This window comes from Protopterus annectens, chromosome 2.part2, assembly GCF_019279795.1.
Source record: "Protopterus annectens isolate FY-2018-M chromosome 2.part2, PAN1.0, whole genome shotgun sequence".
Classification (NCBI taxonomy): Eukaryota; Metazoa; Chordata; order Ceratodontiformes; family Protopteridae; genus Protopterus; species Protopterus annectens.
In genome coordinates this window covers 839,000,632-839,023,909 of record NC_056730.1, presented here as the reverse complement: position 1 = coordinate 839,023,909, position 23,278 = coordinate 839,000,632, and the positions used below count along the sequence as shown (strand labels likewise).

The 23,278-nt window shown below is 39.9% G+C and overlaps 1 protein-coding gene across 1 annotated transcript in view; it reads right to left on the bottom strand.

The window, feature by feature from the left end:
- Positions 1-23,278, bottom strand: part of ADGRV1 (adhesion G protein-coupled receptor V1) — a 3,979,741-nt gene that overhangs the window by 3,195,170 nt on the left and 761,293 nt on the right. The window contains exons 28-29 of the mRNA XM_044064182.1: positions 22,504-23,113; positions 6,513-6,728 (exon numbers count right to left, since the gene is read on the bottom strand). Coding sequence (XP_043920117.1) covers positions 6,513-6,728; positions 22,504-23,113 — 826 coding nt within the window. The remainder of the gene's footprint in view (positions 1-6,512; positions 6,729-22,503; positions 23,114-23,278) is intronic.

The following is a 23,278-nucleotide window of genomic DNA, read 5'->3' as shown; positions in this document are numbered from 1 at the left end:
ACTAATTTTGTCCCATTGCCTCCATGTATGTGTGGCGTCCTACAGATGTCCTGCTCTAACGGGTTGAGAGGGATGAGTGGGCAGCAAGAGTGTGAATACAGTGTGCCATACTAACATAGAACAGAAATGTATATCAGATATTACCTGTGCACATGTCAGTATGAGTAGGTGTATCTGGCCACCTCATAACAACAGACATGGGATGCAACTTGTCAGTTAATTTGGGTGAAATGTTGTACACGTGTGTAATCTTAGTTACTGTGCATCCAGCAGAGTGACATTTCTACAGCTACTGGTTGTTGCATTGCGCTGACACAGCCATGGGTACTACAATAAGCATGATTATTTATTTTATTTATTTATTACATTTGTTTACCGGGTAGTGTCTGACTGGGCCAGGGGACCGTTTTCAGTGGAGATCTGGGGAGAAAGGCTCCACAGGATTTCAAAAATAAACAATGTTTACAAACAATACAGGTATTTATACAATACAACTGATTGAGCAATACAGACAATAGTACTAAGTAATTACTCCATACAGTACTGTGCTATTTTATATAAGACAAATAATACAAATTAGGATAGTAGTCATGAGAACTATGATAGAAGTGGGTTTGTAGTTATCCAGGGGAGTGACAAGAGCACAACCAATGATTAGTGAGATGTTCCTTTAGGAGTGCTTTTAACTGATTATGAGATTGTTTTTTGTAATAGTCTCTGGAAGTGTGTTCCAGAGTTTGGCTATTTTTGTGTGAGAAGAGGGAGTCGCCATGATAGTTGTGAGAGTTGGAGTCCTTGAGTAAGAGTTTGTTAAAAGATTTGAGGGATCTGAGATTGTTTCTAGGTTCATCTAGGTGGGAGATTGCAGGGCAGTTTTTTGGGAAATAGATTATGTTATGGGCTAAGATTAGCTGATTAAGCAATAAAAGGTTTGGGAGCTCTAGCCATTTTAACTGTGAGAGAGTTAAACAGTGGTGAGATCTGTGTGGTTGATTGGTGGCATATTTAGCTATTTTGTAGCATGATTCTAGGTTGTTGAAGTCTGATTTTCTAAGATTAGTGAATATGAGAGAAGCATATAGGAGGGTGGATAACAGATGTGTGCGAGCAGTGGCTATCCTGGCATTGGGAGTAAGATATGGTTTGGCCCTGTATAGGGTGCCAAGTTTGATGTGGACTTCTTTGACAGTTTGAGCAATGTGCATATCAAATTTGAAGTTCTCATCTATGGTTACACCCAAAAGTTTAGTTTGTTTTGTATGGACTGTCTTGTTTCCATTTGCAGAAATGAGTGATAAAAGGGGCTGAGGAGGTTTGTATTTTTTGTTACTGAAGACTATGATTTTGGTTTTGTTGGGGTTTAAAATTAGTTGATGTTAAGAGAGGATGGCAGCCCCTAACATTTTTCCAGTTAAAATTCCCCTGCATGTGAACACCAATCTTGCAGAGTTTTTTGGAAAAAACAGACTGTAAGGTGTTTCCACACTTTATACTGTTGTGCTGCAGATGCTGCCTTTATGATTGGCTGACTATGATGCATTCCACCTGCCAGCTATGTTATTTGTACATGATTGCTTTAATTCTGCTATTTTTCTTTTTTTTTCTTTTTCCCTTCCCATTTCCTCCCCTTTTAAGCCCTGAGGTGCGCTGAGCAAACCTGGTGCCCAAATGTAAATAGTCATGCTATTTCCGTTGGTTTTTTTTTTTTGTTTGTTTGTTTGTTTTAGACCGGGTGCACGCCATTTAGGTTATGTAAACAGTAAGAAATGTCTCTCCCCTGGGCATGAACATGCTCCTCAGTTCATGGAATAAGACAATACAGCCTCAGACACACACCCTTGCTTAGCTGTGCTTAGCTAAGCTTATCTCTGTGCCTTAGGTCTCCAATGTGCTTACAACATGCCTTACACACCCCCTTTTCATGTCTGTTGCTCCTCCTAGTTACACCATCATGCTAGAGCACCTACATGGTTAGGTGCAGTTTGGGACTTAGAAGATATTTGTGATTCAGTAAATATCCCCTCATTTGCATACCCCACTGCCTTAGTCCATAGTTACTGCACTTACGCAGAGGCTTTCCCCTTGACGACCACTGCTCACTGGTATTGTTTTCATTCTCCATGCCATAGACTATGATGGCAAAATGCAAATTTCCCTTAAAAATGAGTTTTCACCTTTTTTTTATATTTTCTACCCGATCCCATTTGCACACCACTGCCCTATACTTAAACGGTGGAGATCGGCCAAAATAAAAGTTTGATTTTTTTAAAAAAGAAACAGGTTTCCATGCCAATGGCCATATATTTGGCCATTGACATGCTGAACCACTGCAATACATGCTTTTTTGAGAGCTGCCATGCCTCCGTTTTATTATTTGCAGAAATGCATTCGGTTGGTAGCCAAATACATTTCTGCAAATAAAACTGTTTTTGCATGGATACCTGGCTGCTTGGTAAATCACTAATTCACCTCATTTGCATGGTTTTCACCAGTAAATGATGTAATTAGCATTCTGCAGCCATATCCGTGCAGGAACAGTGTAGGCATGCTCATGCAAGTAAGATCGGCTGTTTGCTGGATCGCTCGGCGGCCATATTCTATGCAAGAATGGCTACACTGTTCCTGCATGGAAATTTAGACTTGCTGAATCCTGGGGCGGTCTCTTTATATCACTTTTACTTTTTTAAGCAGATAAAGTTAAATTTATCAACAATAACTCTATACTTGTTGATAAAAATGAAATAAAGAATCTGGCAGTTAATACAGAAGACTAGAGCTCTGAGCTGTTACTGAGCTGCTTATAGGTATAGGATTTGACTCCATTGCCTTCATTTAATTAGAGAATTAGTCAGAAATCCAAAAAGAATCACTCCCCACCAGGTAAATGCTCATTGTGCCAAACACAATCCGAATAAAACAAACTACATCAAATGCACAGTAGCGATGCAAGGCAGGCAATATACAGAGGATCCAATGCTCACACAAAATGAAAAGTCCACTTATGACAAAGTTAAAACGGCAATTTATTGTAGTACAAAACGGACTTGCTAAGCGCTTTCACCTAAATAGGCTTCTTCGGGTCTGAAGAAGCCTATTTAGGTGAAAGCGCTTACCAAGTCCGTTTTGTGCTACAATAAATTGCTGTTTTAACTTTGTCATAAGTGGACTTTTCGTTTTGTGTGAGCATTGGATCCTCTGTATATTTCCTGCCTTACATCTCTACTGTGCCTTTGATGTGGTTTGTTTTAATTAGAGAATTAACTTCAGCAATTCACTTAACCAGGCAGTGCTTTGGGGTAACTGGGAATTTGGACTAGGCTCCTTACTGGTCTTTTGGACTGCATGCCTAGTAACTACCTATGAATTCATGAATATCATATCTTGTCCACTTGTAATAAAACTAACTACTCCATCTCAACCTAAAACCTCAGAAACTAGGGTACAGTAGTCGCTGCTCTCCAAACCACATTTACTAAACTATGTAATTCTGGCTATAGTTTCTCTGTACTTAATCCAAAACTGTGGCAGTCTCTTCCTAACTGTCTTACTAAGCATACCAGCTATGCTAATTTCAGGACCAACCCCAAACGCTATCTCTGTAAGCAATACAAATACAAATACCAGAATGTAGGACATATCACTTAATCAACATTAATCTGCCCTAGGTTATTTACCTCTCACATTACCCCATTAACAGCACTACTCTGCTGGTTACAACTATGTTTCTACTACCTGTAAACAAGTCCCTTCTCCTTTCTCACTCAGTCCCTCTGTCTCCTTGAACTCTGTGTCTTTACCATTACTTATCTCTTACTTTGTCCTCTAAACACTTGTGTTACCCTCTACAATTTATTTCCAAGGCTACACCTGCTTCTCACTCTTTTCTTACTACTCCTCTGATTCCACTTTTCCACTTGTAATATGTACATCTCGACATGGTGTAAAGTTTGAGCATAGTGTCTTTTTTTTGGGGTCCCTATTAATCTGACATAACTTTAGCTTGTTGAACTACAAAAGATCGACAGCTAAAGGTTGAAATGTCCAAACTGCGAATGATCAGCTAAGCGAATATTTTCCCATGGAAAGAATTCGCTTGGCCGTTACACAAAACAAAAACCTTTCAACCTGAGTAAAGATTATGTTAATGGATGTTATACAGCAAATATATTCAGGAAGGAGACCTACTCAAATACTTTTTTACATTTTAGTAGCTGCCATCTCCTTCACCAAAAAAAATCTGTGGTGAAGGGACAATTGGTTAGGGTAGCTCATATGGTATTTAAGGACAATGCTTTCATCACTGAATGTAACAGATTAAGGGAGATGTTTTCTAAGAGGGGTTACCAGAGTTCTTTGCTTACTTATCTGTTAACTGAAGTCCAGGATAAAAGACCAAGGGTTTTTTACAAACCAATTCTGGTTAGTAAGGATGGTCCTGAGTCTAGGATGAGTAGGCAGAACAGTAAGGACCAAGAAAGGAATACCATCACTTGGTTGAGTTTGATAACACCATTTTGTATGGTCAGTTATGAAATTTTGGGTATTATTAATAAAAATTGGGAGCTTGTCAAGAATGACTCAGTAGTTAGATGTGAGCTCCAAAGTCCACCCTGTGTTGTGTTTTAAACGAGGTCAAAACTTCAAAACCTCTTGGAACAGAAGATTGTAAATATGATTCTTAACAACAAGAAGGGTATGCACAAATGTAATATGTGTTGGTATTGCCCTTATATGGAGACAGGTCAGTGCTTTATCATCAGGGGACATGAGTTTAGTACTCAATACAAACTTGATTGTCAAAGTTTGTTGTGTATGTTGCTCAATGCCAACAGTGTTCAGCATTTTATATTGTTAAAACTGATAGGAGACTGAGGGAATGGGTTTATGAACATCTATATCAGATAAGGAAATCTAAACAAGAGAATGCTTTGGCCAAACACATTAGGGATGTTACGAACCATAATTTTAAATGTAGAGCAATTGACGCAATGATACCTGATGGGAGATGGGGTCCTGATTCATTGTTATTAGAAAGATTAGTATTGCTTTGGCAATTACGTACTAAAGCTTGCCAGTTTCCAGGCTTAAATGAAATTTATTCTATTGCCTGTATCTTAAAATTAAAAAGTTTAATGAGATAGTAAACTATTATTGTATGTACTGGCAGTTGTATTTTTCTTTGTGCATTTTTTATATATAATAGACTATATCATCATAGAGAGAGAATGAATTATTTGAGGTGTATTTTGTATTTGTTCTTCAAGGTTAGTTAAATTTATGCCACAGGGATAGTTGTAGTATGTGTTTTTTAATTTCAAAACATAAATTCAAACAACAGTTTTAAAAAAAGCGGACATATATTTTTTATATGTGGCATTTTATTATGTGTGCCTGATTGATGTACTATTTACGTACATATACATAAATGTACTTTTATGTGTGGGTAGTTTTCACATATATGTTAATATACACATTTATACATATATTTTTCACATATATACTTTTATAGTAAAGGCTGAGCATATGTCTTCATGCTTTTATCTTTAAGAACTTTTATTAACTGGTTAATTGGTTTGTACTTAGTATTGGTGGATGCAAGCAGGTGACTAGTGGTTGTCACTACTTTATGACTGAATTTTAAATGTTTTTTATCTGAAGAAGTCCCGCAGTTTGGTGGGACAAAAAGCATTTAAGTTAATAAAGTGAAGTGAAGTGAACAAAGAGGACTAACTTGTTTCTGTGTGAACCCTGCAGTTCTCCGTTTGTCATTTGTGTTTGCAGAACTACAAAAGATCGACAGCTGAAGACTGAAACGTCCAAACTGCAAAGGATTATCTAAGCACATTTTTTCCTATGGAAAGAATTTGCTTGGCCTTTGCGCAAAACAAAACCTTTCAACATGAATTAAGTGGGGGGGGGGCTTCACCCCCCCACACCCCCTATCTAAATATACTAACTCTGAGATTGCTCCACATTGGGGAAAGAGCATATTCCCGTTAATGGCCAAGTGAATTCTTTCCCTGAGAAAATATTTGCTTAGCTGTCTGTTAGCGGTTTGGCTCTTTCAATCTTTAGCTGTTGATTTTTTCATAGTTCGACAAGCTAAAGCTTTGTCAAATTAATAGAGACCCTCTTTTTGGTGACTAGACTGTATTACCTTTGTGTTCCAGTGTTGGCTGTAATGTTACATTTTTGTTGCTATTATTTTGAATGTAACCCAGACTGAGTTTGTAAATGGTCATGCTCTGATAAGTAATCTATTCTGGTAACAAAAATGTAAATAAAAATATAATAAAATAAAATATTTAGACTACAAAAAAGTACAAAATAACTTTCTATGCAATTATGAACATCTAATAAAGGTGTCATTAATTTATATTATATTTAACAAATGTGTAACTATGGATCACCATGCAAACATTATATTGACAGCAGGACTAATATAATATAATATAATATAATATAATATAATATAATATAATATAATATAATATATTTAGTGTCATTCATACCAACTGTTGCAGTCAGTGGCACTGTTCGAAATTTTACAGAAACATCAGCAAACATCCCTCCAGTTCTTGTTACGCTGATGATCGGTCCATTATAGTCTTCTGCTGCCCTCACAGCTGAAGCAGACAGCTGTAAGACTCCAAATGCATCATCATTTGCCTCAATGATGACATGAGCTATGGTATCACTCCTTGATCCAAGTCGCGGTGAGTCTGGAACTGAGAAATTAAGTAATTTATTGATTTATTTTTAATGCTGGTCAGTGTCATTGCACAAAATCTACAACTTCTTTTAACTTTATGAAACATCACTAATGAAAAAATACAGTAACAGTGAAGAGTCAACATATGACCCACATTTCTATGCTTCATAATAGAGGTCTCCAAATCTGAAATTAGACAGAAAAAGACACTTTTAATTTAATGTAGGTATCTGTGATTGATGTTTAGATGGAATGCAGCAGTATTTGCTCTGCTTAGTATGTCATGCTGTAAATTTTCACATGCAAGTAATTTCGCTACATTATTGGCACAGACCTTTTGTTCTCAAATATGCTGCTGTCAGATGAGATTTGTGCAGAAAACTTTGTTCTGTAGAACCATCTCTGGTGAGAAGAGTAGACTGCAGCCTATGACATAACATCTCAATGCCTGGGGGGTCTGATGCCTTAAGGGGTCTCAACACATTTTAAAGCTAGTAGTATAGCAACATGGGAGGGTGAAAAGCATGCATACATATGATAGAACATACATACATACATAGTTTCATCCAAATATTTCAGACACAGGCAGTAATGCACTTGACACAGGCTGTTTACTCTAAACCATCAACAGAATAAGCCCCTCTGTTACTCCTACATCATAAACAGATCTAACTTACCCACTTCCCAATAGTACTATGGTATAAATCTGCCATTATGGATGGTCACTCTGCCACCATTTTTCTGGCCAGCCTAATTGACTTGGGCATCCTGAGGCAATGTACCAATTGCCTCATGTTAATTGACTACCACTTAGTCCTGAAACAAACAAATATCATATGAGAGAGATATATTTACGCTATCAGTTTGGAAGCAATCCTCTCACATAATAAAGAACAATACATCAAACAGGTTGTCAACTCATACATATCATGTCTCACACAAGTTTAGGACACAACACATAAACCCACATATGCAAAGCCTACCAAAAGATCACAGACCTCCCAAGCACAAGTAATCTGCACACACCTCAACATTTATAGAAAACACTGCACATAACAATACACATATCACTGTCTCACCAAATAAGCCCCAAGGCAAAACACCTTCACAGTCAGCTGCCTATCAGGTGTTAGGATCTGCTAGATCACACATGCATTCAGGTCACTCAACAAGTACCGTTATGGCTCTGGCATAGTCCATGTTGGGGTGACCGACTTGAGACATACCTCCCTGGACTATATGATGAGACGCATAACTGAAATCTTAGATTATGTGTCCCAGGCAGGTATGACCCTAGCCCTAAGCAGCATTCTACCTTCAGACAGGATGATGCCACAACACAAACAAAAAATTAGTGACTTCAACAACTGGCTTAGCTTCTGGTGTTATTCCAGTGGGATTCAGTATTTGTCAGCCTGGGAAGACATGGTTGACAATCTGCGTTGCTTTGCCAGAGATGGTTTGCACCTGTCTCCCCTAGGCTTTTGGATACCGGCTAAGGTGCTTGCCTCTTCCATAGTGCCTTTTTAGGTAATGTCAAAACAACAACATTTCTGAAATAGCAAAATCTACTCAAGACAAACTCAAGGTTCTGCTGCTTAATGCTAGGAGTCTAAACATGAAACTGAACTCCCTAGAAGCACTCCTTACCTTGAGAAATGCTGATGTCTGTGCAGTCAATCAAACATGATTCAAGGCCACAGAGAGCACCCCAGCTGTGCAAGGCTACAATGCCTTCCACACATTCAGACCTCAGAATGAGCATGAAAGAACCAATGATGGAGATGTATCCATCTTGCTTAAAGCCAAGTACACCTCCAAATTGGTCAAAAGTACAACTACTCCATGCCCAATTAACTATAGGCAAAACACCCTACCACATCATTGCTAGCTATAGGTCCCCCTCCATGAACCCAAAAAAAGCACAATGCCTACCTGGACTCACTGGAGTGACTCACCATACAGCCCAAAACCTTAGTCATAGGAGATTTTAATTATCCCTCCATTGACTGGGTAATATACATGAGCTCAAACATGCTCACCCAGAGGTTCCTGGACATTGTCAATGCAAGTGTTTGGGGACAGATAGTCTGCACCACCACAAGGGGCTCTAATATAATTGACATAGTACTCACCAACATGGGTGGTCACTGCACTGCCCCCTGTGTGATGCCCTCCCTGGTAAGGTCGGACTATAAATCAGTCTCATTTGATGTAGCTATTGGACTCCCCACCCCCAAAGGAGCAAAAAAACTAAAGAACTTCTCCAAAGCAAACTACAGCCTAGTAGGTGATGGTATAAGGCAATAATGACATGCAGAGAGGCACAAAAATGCCCTTTGTAACCATGTTAGTAACTACATAGATTTGGCTGTACCCGACTGGATTAAAACCAGGCCCTTCCAAAAAAAAAAACAATCCACCTTGGTGGGCATCTAGTATAAACAGATTGTATGACAAAAGGAAGAAACGGATGTCCAAGAACAAGAGACAACTGCCTTTGCAGAGGAAGAATTCTCTCCACAGATTTTACAAGCAAATATGAAGTCTTGTCAAGTCCTCTAAAGCTAATTATGAAAATAAAATAGCATCCCTAGCCAAGGATAATTATAAAGCACTCTTTAACTACATCCAAAATCTAAAAGGGTGTGCCCATCTATGTGCCGAATTCGTAATAGATGGTACCACTCACACTATACCAGAGGAAATTGCCAACCTGCTAGCTGACAGATTTGGTGCAAACTTCACCCCCCTATCCCCACTACCCATACCCCAAAGCATACCTGACACCAGTTCTCTATCTAGTATCTCTAGAGATCAGTTCATATATGTGCTTACCAAGGCCAAAAACACAACCTCAATGGGACAAGATAACATCCAAGATTGCTTACTAAGCAATCTAAAACAGGGCCTAGCTGACCCACTTGCTGTTCTCTTTAACCATAGCCCAAGAACTGGCTTTCTACCAGCAGAATAGAAAACAGCAACATTAATCCCCTTGCATAAAGGCAGGCCATCAACTTGATCCTGGAACTATAGACCCATAAGTCTAACCAGCCTCATCTGCAAGCCCATGGAAAGAATCATCATGGATCTTATCAACAAGGACATAGGTGACCTTCATACTCTAGACCCAACCCAGTTTGGCTTTGTTAAGGGTAGATTGTGCATATTGAACCTAGTAGACTTCTTTGAGAAAGTCACCAAATCCCTGGATGAAGGTAAGACAGTGCATACCACCTATCTGGGCTTAGTCAAAGCTTTTGAGCTAATTGGCTCACCAACACAACACATACTGTCAAAGTTGGTGACTCCACCTCTACCAGTAGACCCATCACCAGTAGCTTACCACAAGAATCTGTACTGAGCCCTTTACTATTTGGAATCTATTTCTCAGAAATCCAGGCTAAAGTAGACAGCCTTTGGCTTATTAAGTTCACTGATTATTGTAAACTAGGTACATGAGGGGCTAACACAAACAAATGTCTGGTGCCACAGTCATGGTCTCTAACTAAAGGTAAAAAGTGCACTATCTGAGAACACAGGTTGACAGCAATCTGAACTTTGTCCACCAGGTTTCCACAGTGGTAAGGAAAGCCTTCTACACTGAGCATCTCATAAGTAAAGGCATCCAGGTCTAAGGATGTTATAATTCCACTTTACTCTCCCCTAATCAGACCATAAATAGAGTGCAACACCTGCAGCAACTGGAGAGACCACACAGGTTTCTCATTAAGAAAATACAGGGCCTCCAAACCATGACCTATGTGGATAGACTGAAAGCCCTGTCACTGTATTCTGTATCATATAGGCTACTGAAAGGCAACTTGTGCATGGCCTACAGGGCAGTCTCTGACCCCAACATGATGAAAATACTGCTCATCCACAAATCAAATGGCATTACGGTCACTCGCTCTAGGAATCTCAACCTTGCCAGTGACATAGCCGAACATGCTGGAGAGACAGGTATGTCTCCCAGAGATTGCCACTGCGCTCTGGATCAAACTTCCAATTCATGTGAAGCAGAGCTCCTTAATGACCCTATTTAAGTGCAACCTGGACCAATGGATTGGTGACGGAAAATTCACCCCAGGGGTGGTGCCCATGTTCCTCATAGACAGAGGTAGTCAGTGCTGACCTGTAAGGTACATCCATCTAAACAAGGACAAATGGATTAACATGGCTAGGTTATAAAGGCTCTAGGGCTCCTAGTCTTGTAACCTTCAATGAACCTATGGACCTATAATGCACTTCTAGCCTGCCAGTATATAGCAAAACAATCATTTCCATGACTGTTAGAAAACTCAAATGTAGCACAAAGCAATATGCTGAACTGTTGGTTAATGCTGTCACATTTACTGAGCATGGTGATACAGCAAATCTGTTAGCAGACAAATTCTATTCTAACTTTACCCCCTCATCACCCCCTACCATCCCCCAAAAAATACCCTCAAACATATCCCTTCCAACTATAACTAAAGAGTATGTACTATTTGTGCTCACTAAAGCCAAGAACCCAGCCTTAATGGGGTCTAACAACATCCTGGGATGCCCCCTGAACAGTCTAATATACAACTTATCAGGACCTCTGGAGTCATTATTTAACTATAATCTAAAAACCTGCTTTGTGCAATGAGAATGGAAAACTTTAATTGTCACCCTCCTTCATAAAGGAGGACCTTCAGCAGATCCTGGAAATTACAGACCCATTAGTCTGACTACACTTACTTGCAAAGCTATGGAAAGAATTATCATGGAAATTATCAACAAGGACATAGGGGACATCCAGATACTGTTTCTATACCAGTTTGGCTTTATCAGAGAAAGGTCATGCTTAGTGAACCTGGTGGACTTCTTTGGAAAGGTCACTAAGGCAATGGATGAGGGGAAAGCTGTGTATATTGCCTACCTAGATATGTAAAAAGCATTCGACATAATACCCCACTCAGGCATTGTCAATACATTTATCGAACTAGGCATAAATCCCTTTAAAACATGCTGGATAGCTATCTGGCTTACGGATAGAACCCAAGAGGTTAGGATCAGTGAGGCCACTTCCACAAAGAGGGCAGTCACTAGTGGAGTTCCTTAGAGCTCTGTGCTGGGTCTGCTCCTCTTTGGTATCTACTTCTCAAAGGTCAAAGCTGATGTCAAAGGTCTCTAGTTTGCAGATGATTGCAAATGGGGAGCAGTCATTGAGTCTCACCAAGATGAGAACATCCTTCATTAGGGTCTAACACAGACAAACTCTTGGTACCAAAGCCATTGCTTAAAACTTAATGCCAAGAAATACATCACAGTACATTTTGGGAAATCTGCCACCCCAGCTAACTACATCATCAATAAAACACCCCTAAAAGTTGATTAACTAGTCAGGGATCTGAGATCTCATGTAGATAGTAACATAGCCTTTGACCAACATGTATCCAGGGTATTAAGAAAATCCTTCTATGTTTTTCAACTTATAAGTAAAAGCATGGCATCTAGGTCTGGAGAAGTCCAGTACCACTGCACTCAGCCCTCATCAGACTCATCATAGAGTATAATGCCCCCTTCGGTATGCACCTGGCCAGACACATGTAGTAACTGGAATGTCCACAGAAGCTCCTTACAAAAAAAGAAATACAGGCAGCAATAGCCACGTCCAGTGCCGAACACCACAAAGTCCTATCTTTTTCCTTGGTGTCATACACACTACTGAAATGTAATCTTTGACTGGCATACAAGGCATCCCTGGACCCTATTTTGATGAACGTTTTGCAGATCTTCAAATTAACAGCATCACAACAACTAGGGCAAAAGACTTAAATTTTGCTTGTGACAAAAACAGGATATTTTTGAAAGGCAAATAATTGCCTCTGAGAATTCACATTCTCTGGAAGAAGGTCCTCATCCATGTAAAGCAGAGTTCCTCCCTAGCCCTACTTAAGTGCAACTTGGATCATGGATGGGTAATCGGAAATTCACCCCTGGTCTGGCAACTATGCCTCTGATGGACAGAGGCAGTCAGTAAATCACCTCCTAGATAAAACAAATTTGTGGGTCACAAATAGGATGCACGGCTAGGCTTATAAGGGTCCCAGTGGTCACTAGCTTAGTATACACCTATTAATCTATGGATCAAGTCAGATGGTGCTACCATAATTTGAAACTTACCTATGCAATGAATGTTCAGTGTGTCATCTGGGTTACCATCTGTGACACAGCACTAATGCCACAGTGCTAATATGTCAAGCCATGGATGATGGCCTCCCAGCCCCAACATCTCTTTAGAGACAGTCAAACCCACTACCTACATGGTCTTGACCACATATCAGGCTTGGGATGGTGGATTGTGGGAATCCACTGATGGTGGCCACATGGGTATGAATACAGTTTACTCTGCTTAATCATTAGTTTGTCAACACAGTGAAGTGTTTTGAAAATTCATCAAAAATACTCATTCTGTAGTACTGCGGATGTCAAAAGAAGGAACATCAGTTGTGATTGGGTAAGAGATGTTAATGCCAAAACAATCACAAGTCTTGACACTTTCAGCATTAGGTGTGTGTGGATGTGTGTGTGTGTGGAGATGGGTATGTGTTTTCATGAATGTTTGAATGTGTGTATTTGGGGGTATGCATGAATATATGCATGCATGTGTGGGGAACAGGTGGCTGCCATACCTCTCAGCTTCCCTAGCCTGATGAGCTAAGCCTGGAACACTGGGGTGGTACAAAGCCTGTAATATTAAGTTTGGACACTAGACACCAGGCACACTTTTGAAATATTACTTTAAGACAAGTAAAAACTAATTAGAACAACAGATTTTGCATCATAAAGCATTTTCCAAACAATAAGAAGTATGAAATTCTAATATTTGGCATTATTCATTGACTGTAATAATTTGTGATTTACAAGTGACACAGCAATTATAAGAGGTAATATTAAGGAATTTCTGTAATTTCAGTTGAAAGTTGAGAGGTATGAGGTATAGGTGTGTGTGTGTGTGTGTGTGTGTGTGTGTGTGTGTGTGTGTGTGTGTGTGTGTGTGTGTGTGTGTGTGTGTGTGCGTGTGCACATGTGTGTGTGTGTGTGTGTGTGTGTGTGTGTGTGTGTGTGTGTGTGTGTGTGTGTGTGTGTGTGTGTGTGTGTGTGTGAGATCGAGAAAATGAATGGGGGTACCATTGCCAATATGTTGCATGGGCCACCAGTAGTGGTTCCCATAGGAAAATGTTGATAAACACTAGTGTTAACACCATGTGATTTAGAGAAATGTAAGCCAATAATGAGGTCTTGCCTCACTGCAACACATCATGCCTCTGAAAAACATTTCCCGTGATTGTATAAACTGCCCATTTTGATTGCAGCAGTTTATACCAGTTTACTTGGAATGTTTCTTGAATCCCAATGCTAGTGTTGGGAGTGTGTGCATTGCTGTAGATGATGTGTGTCTAAATGTCCTATGTAATGTCAGGGTTACTAAAAAGGTTTTTCTAAGGTAAAGTGTAAGGTTGGGGTTAGTGGCGGGGTTATGGTTAGCTCTCATTAGTAAGGTGGTTCAGGGGAGCAACCTCTAACATCAGTTAATAACAGTATCCTTCCTATAAGAACTGATTTCATATAATGACTATTAAAAGTAAAACTGATGTTGTTACATTCTTTCTTTTTCATAGTCACTGCTGTTACTTTTGTATCTTGTAATTTCTCTCTTTTTTATTTAGTTGTTATATCACTGAAAATAAACATTTTTATGACATTAATAATGTTTTTTTGCAATGCAACTTTTGTACATACAAAAATTGCTTTTTAAAATTGTTAATTCACATTTGTGATACTATGGATACTGGAAGGAATTTGATTCTTGAAACTGTTAATTCTTATTTGTAATACTATAGAAACTGGAAGCTTTTCTCTCTGGGCTCCTTCTGTAAATAGGGTGTGGTCAGTATGGCTAACCAGGTAGCAGTTCAATATATTGAGAGCAAACTTACCAAACATGCAATTTTATTGTAATTCACTATGATTAATCTCATGCTTAAGTATCTGATCTTGCAAAATATGGCACACTCACAACAGTGATGCCTTAAGTGCCACACGATGCTCTACACAATTCTTTTTTTTACAGGATAATTCCCTATGCGTAGGCTAGTCCACATCCCTAATCTTTATTTATACCAACTTTGAGGTCACACAAAACATGTAGCAAGAGGAAAACAAAACAAAAAACTCACATTCTTCCTCCTATCCAAGTTCCATAACTCAAAACTGAAGCATAACATTTACAACACTGCCAGCTCCAGTGCATAAAGCATTAACCACATCCCTCCCGGCAATCTTCCTGTGTCCACATTCTGAGATTTGCTATACTAGTACAAGACAAAATGTAGATTTCCAATTTCATTATGTTTGCCTTTTATCCCTGAAGTAGTGTGATCCTTAGCGATGTTTATACAAGTAAGGACAGTGTGGAGCGTGAAGCCTTCTGGCGGGGGGGGGGTTAGAGCATCCCCCCAGTAATAAAGAATGTGCCATGTTTGCAGGAGACAAACACAATAAAATGTCACTTTGTGCATTTCCCCATGATATCATAATGACCAACATGCGGCTAACCTTGTTAACAAAAATTAATTGATTAATAAATGAATGAATGAATGAATGAATGAATTAAAGTACAAAGACATGAAATTATTTCCTGGAGACTGCTGATCACCAGAAAACCTAACTGCTGCATAGGTGACAGCTTGGAATCTGTGCCTATATTCTGGTCCTGGTGAGAGAAGGAGCAGAGTGCATTGATTCCTGTTTCTGGTTAGAGAGTGAGTGTCTGTGTTTAACATTCCTGATTGGTCTGCTTGCTATTCAAGGCATCTACCAGAAACAGGCTACAAGCCCACAGATCCTTGCATCATCTGGGACAAGACTATGGATTACCAAACAAGCTGTGGCCTGCTTCTCTTCTTGCAATTGGTGCTAATATTTTGCTTCTGGTGAAAGAAGAAGCAAAGGAGCATTGTATCCCAACAGAGTGAAGCTGAGGTGAGACCAGGATTAGTAGTAGCCGGGCAGTAGCCATTCATGTGACTCCCCTCTTTTCGTCATTCTTGACAAGCTAATTCTTTGTTTACAGTAAATACTGCTTCATTTTATTTCTAACTTCAGAATATCTGCCTAAATACTTCATCCTAAAATTTCCAGGGTCTATGTATTAGTTTCCCTCAAGTGTTTGGCAGTGCTCTGTACAGACTCAGACACCTTGAGTGACATTTTTCCTGTAAAAACACAATTGAAATTTTTCCAATACCTAGTTGCACACAGGACAACTAGTTTGCAGTAACGAGCACTGTCTGCATAGTTGCAAACTTGATACTCCTGACAGTGATTGATATTCTCACTCCAACTGCCTAATACATAAAAAAGGGTCTGTTGTCATGGATATGAACTTTCCTACTGTCTCCATTACCAGCTTGGTGGATATGGGCATCCTGAGGCAAAGTAGAAATTGCCTCATGCTTACTGATAACCAGTTAATTCTCAAACAATCTGATATGGTATGTGAGAGATGTATTTACACAATATCACTGGAGGCAAAGCTCTCACATGAAGTACTCCTAATGTCAATAAGGTTGTCAGTAGTACATATGCTGCACTCATCATGCACAATTCAAAGCAGACATATCAACCCACATATGCTGAGGCACTTACATGTAACCTTACTTAACCACAAAGACCTCCTAGATGAAGTACACATAACAAATACCCTCAGCAGCCCCAAATGCACTCTTTTAAAACAACACCCACATCACACCCACACATGAGCTATATCTCATGGAGCCTCTACCTCTAAGCTCCAAAAGACACAACGACCAGCACTCAAATGTCAGCAATAACTCTTTATTCTAATACCATGCTACCTCTAAGCCCATAAGACAAGCCACCACACAATCCAACATTCTAGTTATTGGAGACTCCATCATGAGACACACTGATGTCCCTCTCACGAGGTTGAGCAAGGAGAAAGTTACAGTCAGTTGCTTATCAGGGGCTAGAATCTGCCACATTATGTGTCCACTCAGATCATTGGACCACATTTACCAATATGACTCAGTCATAGTCCATGTGGGAGTAAATGACCTGAGATTTACCTGCTAAGACTATATGAAGAGAGACTTCATGGAGCTCTTGGAATATGTGTCACAGGCTGGAATGAGCCTAGCATTGAGCAGCATTTTACCTTCTCCAAGGATGATGCCACAATACAAATAAAAGATGATTGACTTCAATAATTGGCTTAGTGTCTGCTGTCATTCTAAGGGGGTGCAATATTTGTCAACATGGAAGGAGATGGTCAACAGACCACCCTGCTTTGCCAGGGATGGTCTGCATGTCTCCCCTCTAGGCTTTCAAATATTAGCTAACACATTGTCCTCCCCCATAGTACCTTTTTTAGGGAATGCCAAACGGAAAGTACTTCCAACATAGCAAATCAAAACCAAGAAAATCTAAAGGTATTACTGCTCAATGCTAGGAGTCTAAACAAAAAACTCCACTCCCTAGAAGCTATCTTTACCCTAGAGAATGCTGATATCTGTGCAGTCACTGAGACGTGGTTTAAAGCCACAGAGAGAGAACACCAACAGTACAAGGTTATAATGCCTTCCATGCATTTAGGCCCGCTACTTCACAGGCAGGGAATAAAGGTGGAGGTGTCTCTATTTACATCAAAAATAAATATAGTTCAAGGCTGGTCAAACAGGACAATGCACTTGAGCTGCTCCATGTTCAAATCACCACAGGTAAAATCCAATACTACTTTCTTGTAAGCTATAGGTCCCCCTCTATGACCCAGGAAACCCATACCATGTATTTAAACTTATTAGAAACACTAACCATCCAACTCAATACCATATTCATGGGTGACTTCAATTACCCCATTTTTAACTGAGAATCCTATATGACACCAAACGTACATGCACAGAGATTCCTGGATTTTGTAAACACAAACTCCCTGTACCAGATAGTCAATACACCAAACGGGGTGCAACCATGCTGGATCTTGTGCTCACTAATATGGGAGTATGCTGCACACCCCCTACTGTAATGCTTTCTCTGGTAAGGTCAGACCACAAAATGGTCTCCTTTGAAGTAAAAATAAAACTTGGACCCCCAGCTAAACCTGGAATATTCAGAAACTATTCTGAGGATAACTTCCTGCTATTAAGTGAGAACCTGGTAAAATTTCAAGCCCCCATAAACCCTGAGAACACCGCTGCCTATGCAGAACTTTTCATAGACATTCTATACAAGCATATAAATAGCTGCATAAAGGAAGCTGTACCACTAGGAAGAAGTACAGAACTAACAAAAAACAAGCCACCCTGGTGGAATCACAGCATCAATAGGCTGCATAACAGAAGGAAGAAAATCATGGCAAAAATTAGGAGGTGCAGCACCCAGCAGGATAAAAGCACTCTCATCAAACTAAACAAATACATCAGAGGACAAATAAAGTTCACCAAAGCCATATTTTTAGGCAAGTTTGGCCTCCCACGACAAGGGCAACTACAAAGCATTCTTTAGCTATGTCCACAGCCTCAAAGGCAATACACAATTGTGTGCAGAGCTCATTGTGAATGAAGCCACCTATACCGAGCCAGAAGATATAGCAAACCTCCTGGCTAATAAATTCAGCTCCAACTTTACCCCTCTCTCCCACACAATCTTTCCTCAGGAAATATCATCAAATGTAACTCACCCCACTATCACTAGAGAACAGGTCCTTAATGCTCTCTAAGACCAAGAAAACTGCATTAATGGGCCCAGACAATATCCCAGGATGCCTTCTAAATTGCATGAAACATGACCTATCAGGGCCCCTGAAATTACTATTTAACTGCTGCCTCCAAACAGGCTTCATGCCTCATGAATGGAGAAAGGCAACAGTTGTCCCTCTGCACAAAGGTCGGCCATCTACAGACCCTGAAAACTGCAGACCCATAAGTCTCACTAGTCTTATATGTAAAGCCATGGAAAGAATTATCATGGAGATGATCAACAGAGATATAGTAAACCTCCAGACACTGGACCCAACCCAGTTTGGTTTAGTCAAGAGCAGATAATGCCTACTCAAACTGGTGGGCTTCTTTGAGAAGGTCAATGGATGAGGGCAAAATCATTCACACTGCCTACCTTGACCTGGCCAAGGCATTTGACACAATACCCCACTCAGGCATTGTTGACAAACACAAGAGGTTAGATACAAACCCGTATGTCACCCGGTGGATAGCAAATTGGCTCACAGACATGACCCAGGAAGTTAGAATTGGTGAGTCCACCTCTACGAAGAGGCCAGTCACAAGTGGAGTTCCTCAGGGATCAGTCCTTGGACCGCTTCTTTTTGGCATTTACTTCTCAGAAGTCAAGGCCAATGTAAGTGGTCTCTGGTTAACTACATTTGCAGATGATTGCAAATTAGGAGCTGTCATCGAATCTCACACTGACACAAATGTTCTCCAGGAGGGGCTGACACAAACAAACAACTGGTTTTAGAGCCATGGACTAAAACTAAATGCCAAGAAATGCATAATAGTTTCCTTTGGGAAGTCATCCATCCCTGGTATCTATTATATTGACAACACACCCCTTAGAGTTGATCCAGTAGTCAGGGACTTAGGGACACATATAGATAGTTATCTAGCATTTGACCATCATGTGTCTACAGTGGTGAATAAATTATTCTATGTTGCACAACTTATAAATAAAAGTATGGCATCTAAGTCCAAGGAAGTCATTGTTCCACTGTATTTGGTATTAATCAGACCTATCATTGAGTACAATCCCTCCTTTGGTATGTATCTAACCAGGCATATCCAACAATTGGAACGTCCACAGAGGTTCCTCACTAAAAGAATACAGGGCATAATTAAAATGTCCTATACAGACCACCTCAAGGCCCTATCCCTGTGTTCTGTCTCTTACAGGCTTTTGAGGGGAGATCTATGCCTGGCATACAGGGCATTGTCAGACCCCGCTCTAATGGTGCTCCTGCATATCCACAAAACAAACAGCACCAGAATCACCTGTTCTAAAGACATAAACCTTACCTGTGATATAAATAGGACCTGCTAGAGAGATATGTATGTATCCCTGAGACTACCCCATCTATGGAACAGGCTGCGCATCCATGTGAATCAGAGTTCCTCCCTAACTCAATTCAAGTGCAACTTGGACATATGGATGGGAAACCAGAAATTCATCCCTTGTTTGGCACTTATGTCTCTAATGGACACTGGTAACTTGTAAATGGTTCATCTCCCAAACCCCTGCTTACACTTATCAAGGGTATCAGAACTTGTCAGAGATTTGAGATGCATGGCTAGTCTTAAAAAGGCCCTAGTGGGCGTTAGCCTAGTAAACACGTATGAACCTATGAACCTATAAAATATTGTATCTGAAAATCAAAATAGCAAGGCAAGAGTACCCTTTTGATGCCCTACTAAAGTATAAAGCACAAAAATGGACACAGACCTTGATGTAATCAGATTAGCTAATACAAGCAAGCAGATGTGAGGAACACATCAGTAATAGCTGAAAAGGTTTCTACATGCATAAATAGAGACATAGCTTGCAAAAAGTCTCATGACTTCTTTATGTAAGCAGTTACTGAGACTTTACCGTGAGGACTATGTATGAGTCTAAAGAATCCAGATCTAAAAAGATGAATCTGGGAATGTGGAAGTTTAATGGAAGATAAAAGTAATGGTGCATTTGAATGAAAAATCACATAAAAGGGGAATTACTGTGAGTGGTGGTGGTGCTGCGGTAGCGTTGTCACCTCACAGTAAGATGCTGTCCTGTTCGATTCTCAGCTAAAGCGTCTTCTGTGTAGAGACATGTGTGAATGGGCGCACCTTCGTTGAAGGTCGTGCATCAGAGCTGGCAACTCGGTACATAAAAATCTACTGCCAATCATTAGTGGACCGGAGTTCCGCTGTGGCGACCCCTAACCGGGAAAAAGCCGAAAGACCCAACAACTGTGATTCAGGAAAGAGCTCATCATTCACAGTAATTGCATACAGAAGTACATTAATTACAGTACCAGTGAGAAAATGTGATTCAGGGTCAGATACGTCTGCAATGAGAAACCTCATTATCAGCTCATTAGTATGACTCTGACATGAACTCAAGCTAACACTAGCACTGCCAGACCTGACAATGGTAGTATTCTCCCTAGCAGCCCACACATTGTACTGGTAAAGGCACCTCTCTACCCTCACACAAGCACACATTCAGACACCCGTATATGTGCGTATGCGCACACACACACACACACACACACACACACACACACACACACACACACACACACGCACACATGCACACACATGCACACACACGCATGCACACGCACTCACACGCACACAAGCACACACGCACACACACACACACACACACACACACACACACACACACACACACACACACACACACACACACACACGCACACACACAGAAGGTTCATTCATACTCCTACAGACATGCAAACACATATCCACAAACACATACATTCACTAACACCCTCCTCACCCCATATCTTCATTGAACCTATCTGCACCAATACTGCATCAGTAGGAGTGAATGGTCGACCTTTGTCTTTTCACAGCACTCTCCTTTTCCTCCAGGAGTAAACTTCTTCTCCGCCAAGTGATTCTGCAAATCACTTGACAGCGTAAATTAGGAGCCACTGACATTTCTCAGGGAGAACACATGGCTAATTAACATTAGCCCTCATCATCATGCAGGTCTGCAAGTGAACCTGCCATCCATATTAAGGCTCCTACAGGAAACTTCAGCAGTATATTACTAACTGATATTCTGAAGATCTTCTCTTACTGACACATAGCAATGGTTATGTGCCTTTTATTGATTCAATTTTGTTTGACAGTTCAATACATATTCTGTATTCCATGAGTTATAAGACTAAAACATTCTGAGAAGCATCTAGTTTGAATAGAAATTATTTCTCTACATTTTAGACATTATATGAGCGATTTCTAGAAGGGCCTGAAACACAGGGCTCTGTAACTACTTTTTATCAACTTGAAATTTCTCCTATAATTTATGTTGCTGTTAATGGAAAACAAAATTGTCTTTAATAGTGTTTTATAAATCCAGTTTTATGGATTAGCTGAACTGAAATACAACACAATCTTCTCCATTGTATTGTATTTTAAGAATGAAAGAAGGATATTATATTAACAAACAAATAGTTCTAAAGAAGTTACTCATTAAACATATGACTTCCCAGGTGCAGGTGAATATGCTGGAATATTGACATTCTGTGACTAGAGTAATACCCTTCTATATCAACTGTAAACTAACAGTTTCTTTGTCATTTATCCTTCCTTAGAAGCTGAAATGAATAGCTGTAAAGGCCATGCTCATCTTTGAAGCAAACACCAATCTTCCATCAGCTTGACCCCTTCAAATTGTTCATATGTAGTATAACTGTAATGCCACGTTTGCATCTCTTCTCCACTGTGTACAAATATGGCTGCCACTTAAAGCTACATACCAGGCCAAGACCCGTAATGGCACTTTAAATTGCAAGATCAGCTCACAGTTGTTTGAAGATGTTTCTTGCAACAGGCAAATAAATCACTTTTACTTACAGGTAGACATACACACTAGTGTAAAAGGCAATGCATAGATAAAAAGATTCTCTGATCATATTGCCATAGTACTATAGTTCATGCTATTCTCCCATTATGAAAGACAGTACTCTAATTGTAATGAAATATACAGTTACTTACTCTGCCTGTCTTGTATACCGCTCACCAGAACAACACTGAACAGCTGGACAAACACAGACTCTGCCCTCTCTGGGACCATGTCATCCAGCACATGAAGCGTTATGTTGGCTTCACTTTCATTGGCAGCGAATGTCGCAGATCCATACAGAATCACATAGTCACTTCCATTTGTTGCCCTGACTACACCAGATGGAAGATATGAAGACCTATCATTATCATTCACAGTCCCATATGTTATTCCGACTGCTCCCATGAGGCCATTGAGACGCTGAATTGTTAGGGTGACACTGGCATTTCCCTCAGCCACTCTTACTGGTCTGCTGCCTTGAGAAAATATGAAAAGTCCATATGGGTCATCATTAGCAAGAATAGTTAGTACAGCATTTCTCTGAAATCCAAGACGACCATTTGAAACACTGATGATATGAACAAGAAACATTTCATCCAGTTCAGGAAGATCATCTGATTGAATTTGTATAGCTACGGTACCAATTGTCTGTCCAGTTGCAAAGGTAATGTTACCATAAGTATTGACCAGGTCATTATTGGGATCAGAAGTAATCTCCCAGAAGAGGGTCACTATGGATAAGGCACCACCACTACGTAAAACCTATGATACAGAAAACATACATGTATTAGCAATGATTGATAGATTGATTGATTTGATTTGATTTGATTTATTTACTTTTTGGCTAGGTAAATAGACTAAGCCACATGGACCTTCTTCTACCACTACCCAAGTATACAAAGAGATAATCATACAATTGTTTGTGTA